We start from the raw sequence: 16,365 nt of genomic DNA on the forward strand, positions 1-16,365 counted from the left end.
AGTCAGCTAAAACTAAAAATGTTAAACCCCATTTATAGGTTACAAACTTCTCTAAATATAATCGGAAGTTAAATCAACATTGATGATTGTACCATCAGTTTACTCTGATTACATTAATAACAATCTCCTACTTCCATGGACCATTTCCTCAATTCTGTAATACCTAAAATATAAGAGCAAAGACAATGAAGGAATTAGGAGGGTGTCCAAGCACATGACAGAAGAGATGTGTGTTAAGAAAAATTCTTACAGGGCAAGAGGAGAGAGAGAAAGAGACCAAGGTGGAGAGATGCGAGGCCAGGAGTAAGACAGGCAATTCCAGGTGTAGTTCGTAATGGTGGGTATAAGTTATGCTGAATGCCAGTCAGTGTTAATTGGATCAACTGTTAAGGTGGATCTAACACAGGGCAAGATGAAACAAACCACTACTCCAGATATTAGAATTTATGGTGCTTTGAAGATGGAGTCTTTGAGAGTGGAGTTAGCAAAGGCAAACCGAGGAAAGATAGTTGAGGTGGAAGCAAAGATATCCAGCTGAGGAAGGCAGCAACAGATAACTCATTGACAGGGTGCAAGAGTTCCAGAGAGGAACAGCATCAAGCCTGATTACATCTGGGAAAGATGTTAGATGAACAAACTTTTGCTGTCCAGCTTCTGAACAACACTCACAAGACTTCAGTACATTATTTTTTCACAGCCATTATCTTCCTGCGCTTGGTTTAGCGCCAAGTTACACAGTTAGTGTAGTGGACCTGAGCTTGCCAGGAGCTGGGCTGAGATGACCCACATCCATTTGACAAAGCATCCTTGTGTGCTCTTAAAAGAAAGAAGACCCTCTCTGTCATCATTTTGAGCTGGACTGAGGGGTGAAGATTGTGCCCAACCCACACTGATTTATCAAATAAAACACATTTGTGGTGGACATTCACTAGGACACAGCCTGCATTAAGAGCACACCAACATAGATTTGTGTGCTGTTCAAACTCGACTGGCGACTTCAATATGCAACTTTGGAATGGGTGACATTTCAGACATCCCTTTCCTTTTATGGAGCAATTCTCTTAAATAATACGATTCGTGACTCCCTGCAAGGTGAACAAGAGTTGTGATCTGAAACACGGAAGTCTACCGATGCTGTGATTGTAGTCAAAACACAGAAATGTTGGAGCAAATCAGCCATTCTCATAGCGTCCATAGGAGGTACAAATATATATCTGCAAAGGGAGGCATTCCTCAAGGTAAAGGACAGGTGTCTGAATTAAAGAGGAGGGGCAGAAAGGGGAACAATGGGAGGGGGAGAAGTACAGACCAGCAGACAAAAGGTGTTAATTGGATATGATAAAAGGAGAGAGAAAGGGTGAGAATTAATTTTGATTCTGTGAAAGGAGACAGAGGGAAAAAGGAGGAGATGGAGAAAGAGTTAGAGGAAAGGAGATGGGGGAAGATGGTTGTTTCTCATGCAAACTGGAGAAGTCGGTGTTAATGCCCTCCGGTTCGAGGGTGCCAATTTGTGGGTGGACTCAGTCTGGCAGTGCATGAGGACACTGGAGAGACACGGCAGGAAGGGAATGGGGTGGGGAATTGAAATGGATGGCCACAGGAAGACAGTGCCAAGGTGCTCAACGAGGCGATCTCCCAGTCTGTGTGCAGTCTCTCCAATGTAGATGACGGCACATTGGGAGCGCTGGATGCAGTAGTTGACTCCTGCAGACTCACAAGTGAAGGACTGTTTGGGACCCCAATTAGTAGTGAGGGAGGAGGTGCGGGCACAGGTGAAGCACCTCCTGTAATTAGAGGTGTAAGTGCCAAGGGAGCAATTGGTGGGGAGGGAAGAGTGGAGAAGGAAGTCACAAAGGCACTAGTCCCAGCGGAGAGGGGAGAAGGAAAGATGTGTCTGGTGGTGGGATTACTTAGTAGGTGGCAGAAATGGCAAAGGTTGATAATGTTGGCCAGTGGGGTGGTAGGTGAGAACAAGGAGAATCCTGTTCTTGTTGTGCGCGGGAGCGAAGGGGGCCAGGGCAGATGTGTAATGGAGGATATACAAGTGAGGGCCAAGTTGAAGGTGGTAGAGGGGAAGCCGCAAAGGGGGACAAAGGTGAGATCCCTCCCGAGGACAGAGCGTTCTGTCTCAGAGTGAAGGTCAGAGGGGATGGCAAAGACTAGGTAGGGGTTGGGAGGAAAGTCAATGGGATAAAGGATGCTGGTGGAGGGTAGGAAAAATCCAAGGGAGGAGAGTGCTGGAGAAGCCAGAAGGTCGAGGGGGAGGGTGACAAAGGCCAGAGATAGGTGGATAGTGGTTCGGTACTGTAGGCTGCATGGGGTCTGAGTGAGTGGTTGCATCAGAGGCTTGGTCCTGTAAGCCACTGGGGTTGGTGGGAGTGCACTTTGGAGGCTTGTTCCTGTGGGTTGCTAGGTTCAAGGTGGGAGATCGTGATGGAGGTTTGGTTCTGTGGTTCGCCGGGGCAAAGGTGCAAGGTCATGATGGAGGCTCGCTCCTGTCGGTTGACAGGGCCAAGGTGGAGACCCGCATCAGGAGTCTGGTCCTGTGGGCCACTGCAGCCAGGGTGGAGACCCGCGTGGGAGGTCATAGAGGTGGTAATCTCCAGGGACGCGAGCTTCCAATCCTTGATAGACCCCAGGCGAGCCTAGAATCGGTGGATGAACAGTGGAGTAAAAACACTGAAATACTGGAGCTGAGTTGTGATCTGAAGTGGTGCACAGAATATGGTATTCCACTGAGTCACTTGACAAGCATCTTTCTGACGCATTCACTGAGAATGCACAGGGTATCATTTTCAGGATGGCTTGCAGCCAGAGGCAGCATTAATTACTGCAGCTTGGGTTCGGCTAAGAAAGTAGCAATGTAGCTACCCCGTGCAATGTTGGGCATTGCTGTTACAGAGCTGGTTGTAAAGTAGAAGGAAAGGTTAGTTGCTCAATTTTAGGAAATAACATTATACAAGTTTCAGAAGGCCACTTGCACAGTTCAAAGACAAATGATCTGGTCTTGGGAGCAGTAAGTGCACTTTCAACATTTGCAGTGGAATGGGACGAAGGATCCATTCAGTGGATGTAGCTGATAGTGAACGTATTGGAATAAAACACAGGAAGGTATTAATAAACTTGAATGGGACAAAGTACTCATATTTTGGGATCTATTCATGCTGCAACACCTGAATTTATTGGCTACCCTAATTGTCATGGGCAGAAGAATTAGCATTTATTGCCATGCACAGGCCAGAAAATTTGTTATTTTGGCCGTAGCATCACAGTAAACATTTATACAAACCACCTTACAAAATAAACAGAATTAGTACAAGAAATAGTCAAAGCAAGGTGGCATGATTGGAGAAGCGGTTAGCACAACCCTATAACAGCGCCAGCAATTGGGACTAGGGTTCGAATCCCACGCTGTCTATAAGGAGTTTGTACATTCTCCCCATGTCTGAGTGTGTTTCCCTGGAGGCCTCGATTTCCTCCCACTGTTTGAAATGTAGCGGGGATGTAGGTTAATTGGGTGTAAGTTGGGTGACACTGACTCATGGGCCGAAATAGCCTGTTACCGTGTGGTCTGTCTAAATTAAAAAGTTTTGAAAAAAACAGCGTCCTTGGTTCATTGTTCATTCAAGAATCTGATGGCAGCGGGGAAGAAGCTGTCCACTGAGTGCTCGTCTTCAGGCTCCTGTACCTTTTTCCCTATGGTAGCAGAGTGAAGAGGCCATGGCCTGGTTGGTGGGGGTCCTTAAGGATAGAGGCTACTTTCTTAAGACACTGTTCCTTGTAGATTTGTAGATGTCCTTGATGGAGTGAAATCTGGTGCCCATGATGTTGCAGGCCGAGTTAACCACCCTCTGGAGTTTTTTTCTTGTCCTGAGCGTTGGCACCTCCATATCAGATACTGTTGCAACCAGACATTTCTGGTTCAAACACCTCACAAAGTATAGCTGCTGGTGACCTTTCTTTGTGATTGAATTAACACAGAAGCTCCAGGACAGATCATCGGAGATGATGACACCCAGGAATTTCACGTTCCTGTCTCTCTCCACTACTGAGAACTCGATGAGGACTGGGTCGTGTTCCCCTGACCTCCTCCTGAAGTCCACAATCATTTCCATGTTTTTGCTAACGTTGAGTGCAAGGTTATTGGTCTGACACCATTCATAGCTGATTTATCTCCCTCCTGTTCACTTCCTCATTAGTGCAGATTGGTCAGCCAAATGTAATTACCTTCCAATCGAAATAGAGCAAGTATTTACTCAATATTCTGAACTGCTTCTTTGAAACCCTTGATTCTCATCCAAGGATTCAACTGAAGCTCAATTCCAACAAAGACCAGGGTTGAGCAAAGGGATGTTCACACCCCAAACAACTTCTCTATCTTCTTCAGTGCAAGGCTCATCTTCCAGAAGCTCCCAGCTGAAGTTAATCGACAGGATGGCAAGAAACTTTTCGACCTCCAGTCTTGAACCAAAATCGCACTGTGCAGGTTGTACTTGTGCCTGAAAACAGTTGGGAGGTGAACACTAAACCAATGCTGATAGTTTCACTGAAAAGCATGAGGAAATGCATTTCACTGAACACCTAGATGGCAAAGCGCCCTTCATCAACCTGCTCCTGTTGAATATATTAGCCTCCCTTATCCAAGTTCCACAGTGAGAACTCGGAAAACTGCAGAGTACTTTCCTTCTCTCTGAGGTCACCTTTCAGTGAGGACAGACACTGATATGCGTAAGCATATCTTCTATCCATCTGAAAATAATGCTTGGAGATCAAGACCTTAGACCCAACACTGGTCTTCTGAGGAGCAGTGATCCCACCCTTCTGTGAGTCCTCGACAAATATTGGATAGTAATCAAGGGATATGGTGTGAGCACAAAAAAGTGGCACAGGAATTGCTAAAACTCTTTCATAAAAAGCAGAGCAGACTCAAGGGGCGAAATGGTCCATCACTGCTTTCACTTACAACCAACACTTCAAAACTCCCACCAACGTGATCCTAGAAAATTCCACAGAATCAATTGGGAAGGACGGAGAATCAACATCAGCATCATCTCTCAGACTAATGTCCCCAACATCGAAGCATAAATTGAAGCTATGCTGTGTGGATAACCTTGCCCACAGGCCTGACATCAGACGACCATAAATCAATCAATCTTCTGTGCAGAACTCTGCCAAGGGAAACAATCTCCAGGAAAACCAGTCCAGAATAGTACCAAAACCTCCTTGTTAACGTGCAAAATCAATGCACTCTCATGGAAATACCTGGCCTAAGAACATTCAAGTGGCAGACAGAAATACTCGGAAACCAAGGCTAAACAGCAAAAAAATCAGCGTAGAATAGATCAAACCGCCCACACACCTTGTCGCGCATCACCTGCCCCATTCGTGGATTCTAAATAGGATTCATTGGCTATATCTGAACTTGTGGAACTTGAGTTTATTTATTTTTGACCTCGAGGGACTAGCAAAGTAGGAGCCCTGCTTTCACATTTACTTCACATTTTAATTCTTAATTACTTTAAAATTGATTCAAGTATTTACAGTTAACCCGTAAACAAATTACAGAGTGACCAATCCAACCAAATCCAAGGAGCAATTGAAAATGAATAAATTGTAGAGTGGACACATGAAATCAAGGCTTGGCTTGCTGGTACTTCCCGCCCTCTCTCTCAAAGAAGAAGAGCTCTGCATGACACTTAGCTGCATTAGGAATGTCAAATTCAAATGCTGGCCTTAGCAATGATCCTACAACTTTTGTAAAATCCTACTAGGGAAGGAAATTTGTTACATTTATTTTGCCTGCCTACATGACTGCAGACTTGCAAGAACGTGCAAGTCCTTAATTGCCGTCTGAAATGTCTGAGCAAACCACTCAGTTCATGGGCAATGAGGGATACACAATATATGGTAGTCCTGCCAGCAATGCCCCATGAATGACTGAAAGAAGCTCATGGTCTCCTTGCACACAGCTTGTACTATACAATGCAGACAGCAAACTGTGCAATGTAAACTCTGGCTACCTCAAGATGCCCACTGGAGACAAGATCAATTCCATCTAGCAAAACTTAAGCAAAATTTACAACCCGAGGATATTAAAAGTATATTTAATCAGTAATGAGAAATATGCTTATAAAAGCGAAAAATGGCAAGGTTGCAGACCAACAGACTGTTTATCCAATAAAATGCTAATGAACCATTATTTGGTTAAAACCAGACTAGACTTCTCCATCCTGCTCTGAAGTCTGGCTCACCATACTTAGAGAAATTTACTAGTTCATTGACTCTACATCAACCTAAATGGTGGTTAGAAGGATTTGGACCCAGGAGTGTTTTGGGATTGTGGAAAAATGATTGTGAAGTGCATAGCTCTGAAGCGATGTCGAAGGCCAAAAATCAGGGCAAAGAGACCCGATGTGAGTGCACATGCCTCAGAGACTGACATTTGCTTGTGAACCATTAGAAAATAAAGTGTTCAAACATTTATCATTAAAGCCCAGGAATTTGTGTGGTCAAACCAAGGAATGAATCTCCAGGTAAGTACTTCAAAGTCAATCTCAGGCTCCGAAACCCATCATAGGATTCTGCAGAGGAATTATTTTGTAAATCGCAATGTGGAATGGGATCTGAATAAAAGCTCTTTTACTCTCAACTGAAAATTAGAAATGCTACTTTAATTAATATGTTAGAGGGAAAATTCAAGATGGTGCCTCAAGCAAAAATATAACTATAGCAATTCTATAACTAGCAACATTATGAAGAAATGTACAAATTTAATTCAAAATGTGTACTTTAAAAAAAAATTATTTATTTTTCACACTATGAACCATATCAATCAAAATACATACAAACATTTCCCTCTTAAATACACACAGTGGCATTTTTTCCCCTTCCCCCCCCACCTACCTTCCCTCCCTCCTTCCCACCCCCCTCCCCACCCACTCAACGTTCAACATATATGATACATTAAACCCATTAAACAATGTCATCACACAATGAAAATAAACAAGAAAATTGTGTCATCGACTTTTACACACTGGGTCAGTTCATTTCGTCTTCTTCTCATTCTATCATTTTAGGGGGTGGAGGTCCACGGTAGGCCCTCTCTGTTGTGTTCCATGTATGGTTCCCAAATTTGTTCAGACAATGTAACTTTATTTTTTAAATTATATGTTATTTTTTCCAATGGAATACACTTAGTCATTTCCATGTACCATTGCTGTACTCTCAGGCTCTCTTCTGATTTCCAGGTTGACATTAAACATTTTTTTGCTTAAGCTAAGGCTATCATAATAAATCTTTTTTGTCCTTCATCCAGTTTGAGGCCTAATTCTTTACTTCTTATATTACTTAGAAGAAAGATCTCTGGATATTTTGGTATGTTGCTTTTTGTGATTTTATTTAATACCTGATTTAGATCTTCCCAAAGCTTTTTCACTTTCTCACATGCCCAAATTGCATGTACTGTTGTTCCCGTTTCCTTCTAACAACAAAAACATCTATCTGATAATGTTGGATCCCATTTATTTAACTTTTGGGGTGTGATATATAGTCTGTGTAACCAATTATATCGTATCATGCATAACCTCGTGTTTATTATATTCTTCATAGTTCCAGAGCATAACATTTTCCGTTTTTCATTTTTTATCTTTATGTTTAAATCTTTTTCCCACTTTTGTTTGGGTTTATAGCTTATTTCATAATTTTCCTTCTCTTGCAGCTTGATGTACATGTTTGTTATAAATCTTTTTATTATCGTTGTTTCTGTAATCACATATTCAAAGCTGCTTCCTTCTGGTAATCTCAATCTGCTTCCCAATTTGTCCTTTATGTAGGTTTTCAGTTGGTGGTATGCAAAAATTGTACCATGAGTTATTCCATATTTGTACTTCATTTGTTCAAATGTTAATAAATTATTTCCCAAAAAACAATTTTCTCTCCCATTCTCTATTGTGAAAGGGACTAGTTGATTTTGCGTCACTAATAATTTTGGTAGTTGGTAATTTGTTTTTTTCCCTTTCTACGTGAATCTTCTTCCATATGTTGAGTAAATGCTGCAGTACTGGTGAACTTCTATATTGCACCAGTTTTTCATCCCACTATTTTATCTAGCTCTATTTTGGTCCAATCTGGTCTTTCCCTTGTTTGATAAAAATCTGATAAATACCTTAATTGTGCTGCTCTATAATAATTCTTAAAGTTTGGTAGCTGCAAACCACCTTGTTTGTACCATTCCGTTAATTTATCTAGCGCTATCCTTGGTTTCCCCCCCTTTCCATAAGAATTTCCTTATTATTTTCTTTAGCTCATTGAAGAATTTCTCTGTCATGGGAATTGGTAACGATTGAAATAGGTATTGTATCCTTGGGAAGACATTCATTTTAATGCAATTTACCCTTCCTATCAATGTTTGTGGTAAATCTTTCCAATGTTCTAAGTCATCCTGTAATTTCTTCATTAATGGCTGATAATTTAATTTGTATAGGTGGTCAAAATTATTATCTAATCTAATACCGAGGTATTGGATTGCTTGTGTTTGCCATTTTAATGGTGATTCTTTTTTAAACTCAGTGTAATCCGCATTGTTCATTGGCATCGCTTCACTTTTATTTGCGTTGATCTTGTACCCCAAATGTGTACTTTTTTGATGCCATCTCATTCCATTAGTTCATGAATGAATCAACATACTTTTAATTTATTCCTTACTTCTTTGATACATTGCAGGCTGTTGAAAGAATGTACAAGTAGCAAAGTTTCACTCTCAGATGAACTCTTGTGCTTTCAATGCATGATTTGACCACAAGGACAAGGAAGACCACCACTGTGCACCCCACCCCCCCCATGCCCTCTGATGATCCTCTCCTGCCCGTATCCAAGGATAACGTGCAGGGCTGCCTTCGAGGAAAACATCTGGCCCAGACGGAGTACCCGGCCGAGTATTAAAAACCTGTGCTGACCAATTTGGCAATACATTCATGGCCATCTTTAACGTCTCACTCTGACAGGGCGTGGCACCCACCTGTTTGAAACGGGCATCAATCGCTCCAGTGCCCGAGAAGAGTGTGCCAACCTGCCTAAATGACTATATCGACCAGTGACATTCACATCAACATTGATGAAGTGCTTTGAAAGGCTGGTGCTAAAGCATATCAACTCCTGTCTAAGAAGCACCATGGATCCGTTCCAATTTGCCTAACGTAACAACAGGCAGATGGCATCTCACTGGCTCTACACAAAGCCCTGGAAAAACGAAGCTGAGTACATTAGGGTGTTCTTTATTGACTACAGTTGGGCATTCAACATGATCATTCCCTCAAAATTGGTAGTAGGAACCTGTTGCAGCTGGTGGAAATGATGAAGGATAATGCACTAGGTGTGCAGTGAGTTGGTGAAAGTTAAGGACTTGTGGAGCACTGCTCTTAGGTAAGAGAGTACAAGTCTGAGGAACAGGGGAAATGTGAGAGAAGGCTCGATCAACCATAGTCCAGTCATGGTAGCCTTTGTCCCTCCAGCAGCTGCCTCGACTTTCCCCTCCCTTCCTATCATTTGGCTCCATCTGTTCCCCCCTTCTTTTTTTTGTCCCCTCTCTGTTTTACCTTTCCCCTTTTCCCTGTGTACCTGGCACCAATTCTCATCTATGTACTTCTATTTCCCCCTTCTTGGCTCCTTTTATCTTCCATCCTTCAACCCTTCTCAGCCCACTGGTCCATTTCCACACTTCCCCCCTCTCCTCTTTGCACTGGTCATGATGTATGGTCTCGACATCAGCTCTCAATTTTGTCTGCTTCCAGCAATTTCTCTTTTGGTCACCACCAATCACCAGCCAAGAAATCCTTTCTTGCCTCATCCCCCCAACCCCCCCCTCCCCCACAACATACACTTTACTTCAATAGGTCACCTCTCTGTTTTAGACACTAATCAATGATGGGATTCTGCAAAAAAAAATCACTCTGATTTTACAAACTCCTTAGAAATGAGTATGTTTTTGCGGAAGGCTTTACAGTCAACACCCAGTGAACATTCACCTAGTCTGAACTGTAAAATCCGATCCTACACCATCAGTATTCGTACCCTGTGAGTTTACAAACCAAGATTTAAACAGCTTTTAAATTGAACTAGTATTATCATGTGATGAAGAATCTTGCACAGTTTTTTTCAATTGCTAAGCAGATTTGCTGAACTTATTTGAGAAATGTGGGTTACAGAATTAAGTTCAAGGGCAGACAAAACATGATCATTAAAAACATTATACAGAGAGAAGACTGTAATCCACTTGCCACCTCTATTTGCGCAAACAGGGTTATGAAAGAACTACTAAGTCGCTAATGGATTTGTGTGTTTATATTGCTGAGTTCCTGCTTGGACATGGTAACATTTTGAATCGTCAAGATTTTGATTTTGGTCACATTTATTCTTTTTTTTTGCGGTATACTTCGACATAAAGTTGCATTCTGCAATCAACAGCTCAGCAGATAGCAATCATTTGCCCTCAGAGCACATTGGCTGCCTACCTGGTGTGACGAAGACAATTACATCGTGCAAGTCTCATCAAATATTGTCCAAGTTTAGAATCTAAGCACAGCCAACTCAATGAGCAATATACATCAGTAACTTGCACGTGATTTAAATTCAAATTGGGTAGTTCAAGATTATTTTATTGTCATATAATAAAACAAAAAAATGTGATAATACACAAACGATTCACTATCAGCAGAAATTGCCCCAGCACCCCATCGAGCGAGAGAAAGAGAAGCAAAAGAGTCACCTCACATCCGTGGCTTCGCCTCCAGCACCTCAGTGGCCTCCACAGCCACAAGGCCATCAGTCAAAACCATTAGCAACCCAAGCTTTGGGCACAATCAGGAAGCCTCCAGCACCCACGGTTCCCGTAACTGGCACCCCTTCAGCCAGTCTCCAGCAGCCTGGCGCGAGCCCTTTGACCGCCATTGCCAGCAGCTGGAGGGCTGTGATGGCTCCTCGCTTTGAGTCACCAACAGCTCACCGCCTGGTGTTCTTTGGCCTCAGAGACCCCTCACTGGTTTGCTGCCGTGGTCACTGGCCCTTGGTCATTTCCTCTGCTTCTCCTTCTGGTGCTCATCGCCCGTCCTCCACCTCCTGCAAGCCTGCAACCCCTCATGGCTGCTGCCAACCCAAGGCCCAGACCTCATGGTCGCAAGATTGAACAGGCTGTTTAAAGCCTGCATGGAGCCGATGGCAGTTGAACTGGGTGGTTGAACCCCACAGGGGAGTGCTGTTACCTCATGCTGTTACAGCAGCCCTGGCAGCTCGGCCATTTTTCTTTGTGATTGTTTTGCTACTTCAACAACTTGCCATATCACCACCATATACAGCACAGAACAGGCCAGTTTGGCCCTACTAGTCCATGCTGGAACAAATCCCCACCCTCCTAGTTCCACTGACCAGCACCTGGTCCATACCCCTCCAATCCTCACCCCTCCATGTAATTATCCAGTCTTTCCTTCAATGTAAATAGCGTCCTTGCTTCAACCACCTCCGCCGGAAGCTTATTCCACTTCCCAACCACCCTTTGCGTGAAGAAATTTCCCCCATGCAATCTCAAACCATGGCCTCTGGTTTGAATCTCCCCCACTCTTAATTGAAAAAGCCTATCCACGTTGACTCTCTCTGTCCCTTTTAAAATCTTGAACACCTCCATCAAATCCCCCCTCAATCTTCTACGCTCCAGAGAAAAAAGCCCCAGGCTGCTCCACCTTTCCCTGTCACTCCAACCCTGCCATCCTGTCAACATTCTCGTGAACCTTCTCTGCACTCGCTCGATTTTGTTTATCACCTTCCTCTCATTTGGTGGCCCAAACTGCGCACAGAAATGTTTTCCACGTTGGATTCTGATCTCAGATGCTGTCAGAGTTGAACTGCAGATTCCCTTTCTGACTGCGTGGGTTTCCTTGCTGCTCCCTCATCCCAAGGACACGCTGGTTCTCAGCTGCAATGACCTCTGTTGCCGATAGCTAGGAGAAATAGGAGCTTTAGTGCTGATCAGTATGTTACAGTGGATGGAATGGGATTGATCGGAGTTTCCCTTGAGGCATAAGGAGGTATAAAGTTTAGGGCCCACACAGATTTTATCTGATACCATGGCCATTGCAGGTTAAGATAAAAAGTCCAGAACAAACAAATTAATGCAAGAAAAAATGTGATTTAAATTTGTATTTTCTGGATAATCCAAGGCCAAATCGATCAATTTGAACTATAAATCAGATTGAAATCTTTGCCTTTGTGCACAATCAGATTTTATTGCTTCTGACATTAATTGAAAAAAAACACTCTGTACTAATGATGATAAGCTACCTGAATAACGTAAAGATTTAAATGAGATAACTGAATTTTGAGTCACCAGATAAATCCTTTGTAAAGTCTACTGTATAGATTATGGGGTCAATTAGATTGATGTGATTCAATAAATTTGCCTAAATTCTCATTTCCTTAATTGAACATAGTTTTATTAGCCTTACTATTGACACGATCTGTTCAGTTCACACTTTAAAGAGCTTTTTTTTTCAAACTTTATAATCAAAGGGGCTGAACAATTTAGAAATGCTTCCTCTTTCTGAAACTAAAACCTCGATTATCTCAGAAACAGCTTCAGAGCTGGAATTTGGGTAACTAGGACCGTCTCTTGTTTTGAGACCAAAACACACAAACCTGAATAAACTCAGCGGGTCAAACAGTGTCCTTTATATAAACAAAGGTAAAAATACATCACCGACGATTCAGGCTTGAATTCTTCATCAAGGTATGGAAAAATGTTGGCAGGTGCTCGAACAAAAGGGGGGGGGGTGAGTGTGGTCCAAAAGGCAGGAGGTGATAGGTGGAGAAGGGAGGGAGGAGAACTGGAAAGGGGAAGGGAAGGGGGAAAGGGAAAGAGGAGAGCAGGTTAGCAGAAACCGGAAAAGTCGATGTCAAAGCCATCTGGTTGGAGAGCGCACAGATGGAAAATCAGGTGTTTTTCCCCCAAATTGCGGTGGTCTTGGTGGGACCATGGATGGACATGTGAGTATGGGAGCGTGACACAGAACTGAAATGGTTGGCTACTGGGAGGTCTCTGTCAATGGTATGGACAGAACGAAGGTGAAGTGATTTCCAATCTGTGCCCAGTCTCTCTGATGTAGAGAAGGCCACAAAGGGAGCACCAGATGCAGTAAATCAGCCTGGCGGATACACAAGTGAAGTGTTTGGGTCCTGGACCGTGGTGAGGGGGAGGTGTAGGCACAAGTGCGGCAACAGTGGAAAGTGCTGGGGGGGGGGAAAGATTGGTGGGGAGGGATGAGTGCACAAGGGAGTCATGGAGGGAGTGGTCCCTATGGAAGACAGAGAGGGGAGGAGAGGGGAAGATCTATCTGGTAGACAGATCCTGTTGTAAGTGGCAGAATTTCCAGAGGATAATATGTTGGATGTGGAGGCTGTTATAGGTAAGGATAAGGGTGACTCTACGTTTGTTGTGTCTGGGAGCCGGAGGGAGGGGGAGGCTAGGGCAGATGAGCGGGAAATGGAGGAGGAGCAGATGAGGGCTGAGTTGATGGTGGTGGATGGTGTGATGATATGCTGCGGTACATCATTCAGCCAACAGGTGGCCTAAAGACATGGTACCCGGCCTAATGACATCCGACCACCAGGTGGGCCTATAGTATAAAGCCGAGATCCTAACCGTGTGCTCTCTCTTTCTACCCGGGATCACACTGTGAGCACAGCTAGCAGCCAACTAGATATTTATGTGAGTGGAATAAAGCTGTGTTGCCCCAAACAGTATTGTGCCTGTGTTTTCCTTTGGTGCAGTCTGCCACAGATGGTTTATGGAAGAAGGCAGACCTTTTGGAAGATCTGGAATGGAAGATCTCATCTTGGGTACAGATACAGCAGAGACAGAGAAATTGAGAGAAGGAGATAGAATCCTTGCAGGGAACAGGGTGTGAGGAAATGCAGTCAAGAAACGTCGATTATGTATTTTTACCTTTGCTTGACCTGCTGAGTTTCTCCAGCATTGTGTGTTTTCACTTCAACTAAGGTGTCTAGAGATTTTTAAGTTTTACTTCTCATTTTGAGATCACGGCTTAAGAGCAAAAGCACTGGCCTGTGTTGCCAAACTTAAACTGGACTCTTGTCATCCACTAACCAAGTGGCTAACAAATACCAAGATTATTTTGTGTGTCAATCAAGAAACAAATGGCGATTTGAAGATTTTAGTTGAGTTTATAAAGTTCTCAGGCAATTTAAAAGAAAACTAACCTGGAATATTTATAGTGCTTGATTTTATCTAATTTTTGATATGAAGTTCACAAACAAACTGCTAAAAGAATGGATTCAAAATGTGGTTAGGAATAAAACTAAAGATTAAAAAATAGCTACCAGCGGAGCATGGCTATGAACAAGCTGCAGCCAATAGACTAAGGCAGTCACTATTTCCGTAGACAAGCAGAAGCTTTAATTAATTCTTTCACTTGATACTTTGAGAGAAGAAGGTCCCAGTAATTATTAACCACAGGTTAGTACAGTTCCCCAAAGTCTGAATACATCACACAACTTTCGGCTCCAAGTACAACTCTGACACGTAGCAAAAGACAGCAGGGTCAATGAAGCCTGTAGCTGATTACCTCAAGATGCTTGAACTAATGTCATTAGTTCAGCTGTTCATCATGCGAGAATAGTTGGTTCATATTCAAACAAGGGTTCAAAGAGGCATATCCATCAGACCAATGGTTCTCAACCTTTTTTTTCCCCATCCATATACATACCAAGTAATCCCTTAAGATGGCATGTGGGGGAAGAGGTGGAGAACCACTGACCTTGGTGAAATCTGAGATCTGGTTCTTATTCAGAACGGCGAATGAAAACTTGAAGTGGAGAATCCATACAATTTTCAATATGTAAGGATATTTCTTTAGTAATGAATTGCATACAGCGATAGAAAGTATGACAATGCTTAGTTCATAATGTTTTTTTTAAAAAACAGAGTTTAATTTCCTTGGTTCGTACCGTCTCTGGACTTGAGTAAATCCAACAAGTCAGAGTGTTGACTTGTACAACAACAAACAAAAAATCCTTTCAGGATCAGTCCAAATACATCCTTTGAGCACTTTTTTTCCACCAGTTTAGGTTACTAGGTGGCAAACTGGCTCATTTAACTCTCAGACAAGGATCTAAACCAATCCAAAACTGATTATTCTACTGATAAATCTAAAATCAATTTGCCAATAATTGGAGTCAAAGAATGAATGAATTGGAAGAAGGCCATTTAGTCTTTACTGGTTCTACAGTAGAAGAGAAATCCAATCAGTCCTATTCTTTCTCCTGCTCTTGATAGCTCAACTAATATTTTATAAATACTATGCTCTCTTTCGAATAATTGAATCTGCCTTCATTACTCGCAGCTCATTCTAGAGTCTAACCATCTGGTATGAAAAGGTTTTCATCTCATCACTTCTGGTTCTTTGATCAATCATCTTCATTTCCCATTTCCTTGACCATAACCCCTCTGTCAACAGGAACAATTTCTATCTAATCAATTTATACGTTTTAAATACAGCTATTGGATCCCTTGAACCTTCTCTACTAAACCCTTTCTACTTCTCTGGTAAATATTTGAAGCCCTTACATCTTTCCTAAAAACCCAGAACTTGGCAAACTCCATTTGCAAGTGGGTCACTATCTTATTGAAGCTTCATCATGGCTTTTGTTCTTGCATTTCGTGTCTTCATTAATGAAAACAAAGATCTTGTTTGCTTTTCTAACAATCAGGCCACTGTTTTTGTAACCTTTCTATAATTGTGTCCCGTTGTTCATATTGACTCTTCCCATCCTCTTGGTCTATCGCTGACCCTCCTTCCAGTTTATTGTTACTTTTATCGAATCAAAAACTATACAAAATATGCAATTTCCATCTAAATCCAGGTCCTTAAGAAAAGTGGTAGCCTATATACTGACCTTTAGTGAACTAGCACCTTCAGATTTAAAAATAACCTTTCACTACTATACTATGTTTCTTGTAACTATGTACATTCTCTGGCCATGCTACTATAGCCCTTTTCCTGGCCATGGGCTTCAATCCGGATGACAAGGAGATCACGTAACAAGTTTTAGAAATCTATACTCTTCCTGCGAATCACATTCCTCTCAATGACCTTTTAAATCTTGTTAGTTAGATGTGCTTGCCTTTAACAAATCCATGTTGGCTTTCTCTTATCAATCCACACTTGTCCATGTGATTGCTAATTCAGTTCCAGTCAGTTGTCTTTAAGTCAAGTTTATTGTTATCTGATTGTACGAGTACAACCGGTCCTCGGTGCAAAACATGCAGACACACAACTAGACATAACACACATACAGACAAAC

The 16,365-nt window shown here is 42.5% G+C and overlaps 1 protein-coding gene across 5 annotated transcripts in view; it reads right to left on the reverse strand.

Moving 5' to 3' along the window:
- atg7 (ATG7 autophagy related 7 homolog (S. cerevisiae)) overlaps window positions 1–16,365 on the reverse strand; it is a 226,296-nt gene that overhangs the window by 73,668 nt on the left and 136,263 nt on the right. For 3 of the 5 annotated variants that reach the window (XM_069939866.1, XM_069939869.1, XM_069939870.1), the window contains one exon: window positions 11,856–11,987. The exons of the other annotated variants lie outside the window; for them this stretch is intronic. In XM_069939866.1, the coding sequence (XP_069795967.1) occupies window positions 11,871–11,987 (117 nt within the window). In that variant the 3' untranslated portion in view covers window positions 11,856–11,870. Of the gene's footprint in view, window positions 1–11,855; window positions 11,988–16,365 lie in introns of those variants that run through there. 5 annotated transcript variants of the gene reach the window in all.

The sequence above is a fragment of the Narcine bancroftii genome, chromosome 5, assembly GCF_036971445.1.
Source record: "Narcine bancroftii isolate sNarBan1 chromosome 5, sNarBan1.hap1, whole genome shotgun sequence".
Taxonomy (NCBI): Eukaryota; Metazoa; Chordata; class Chondrichthyes; order Torpediniformes; family Narcinidae; genus Narcine; species Narcine bancroftii.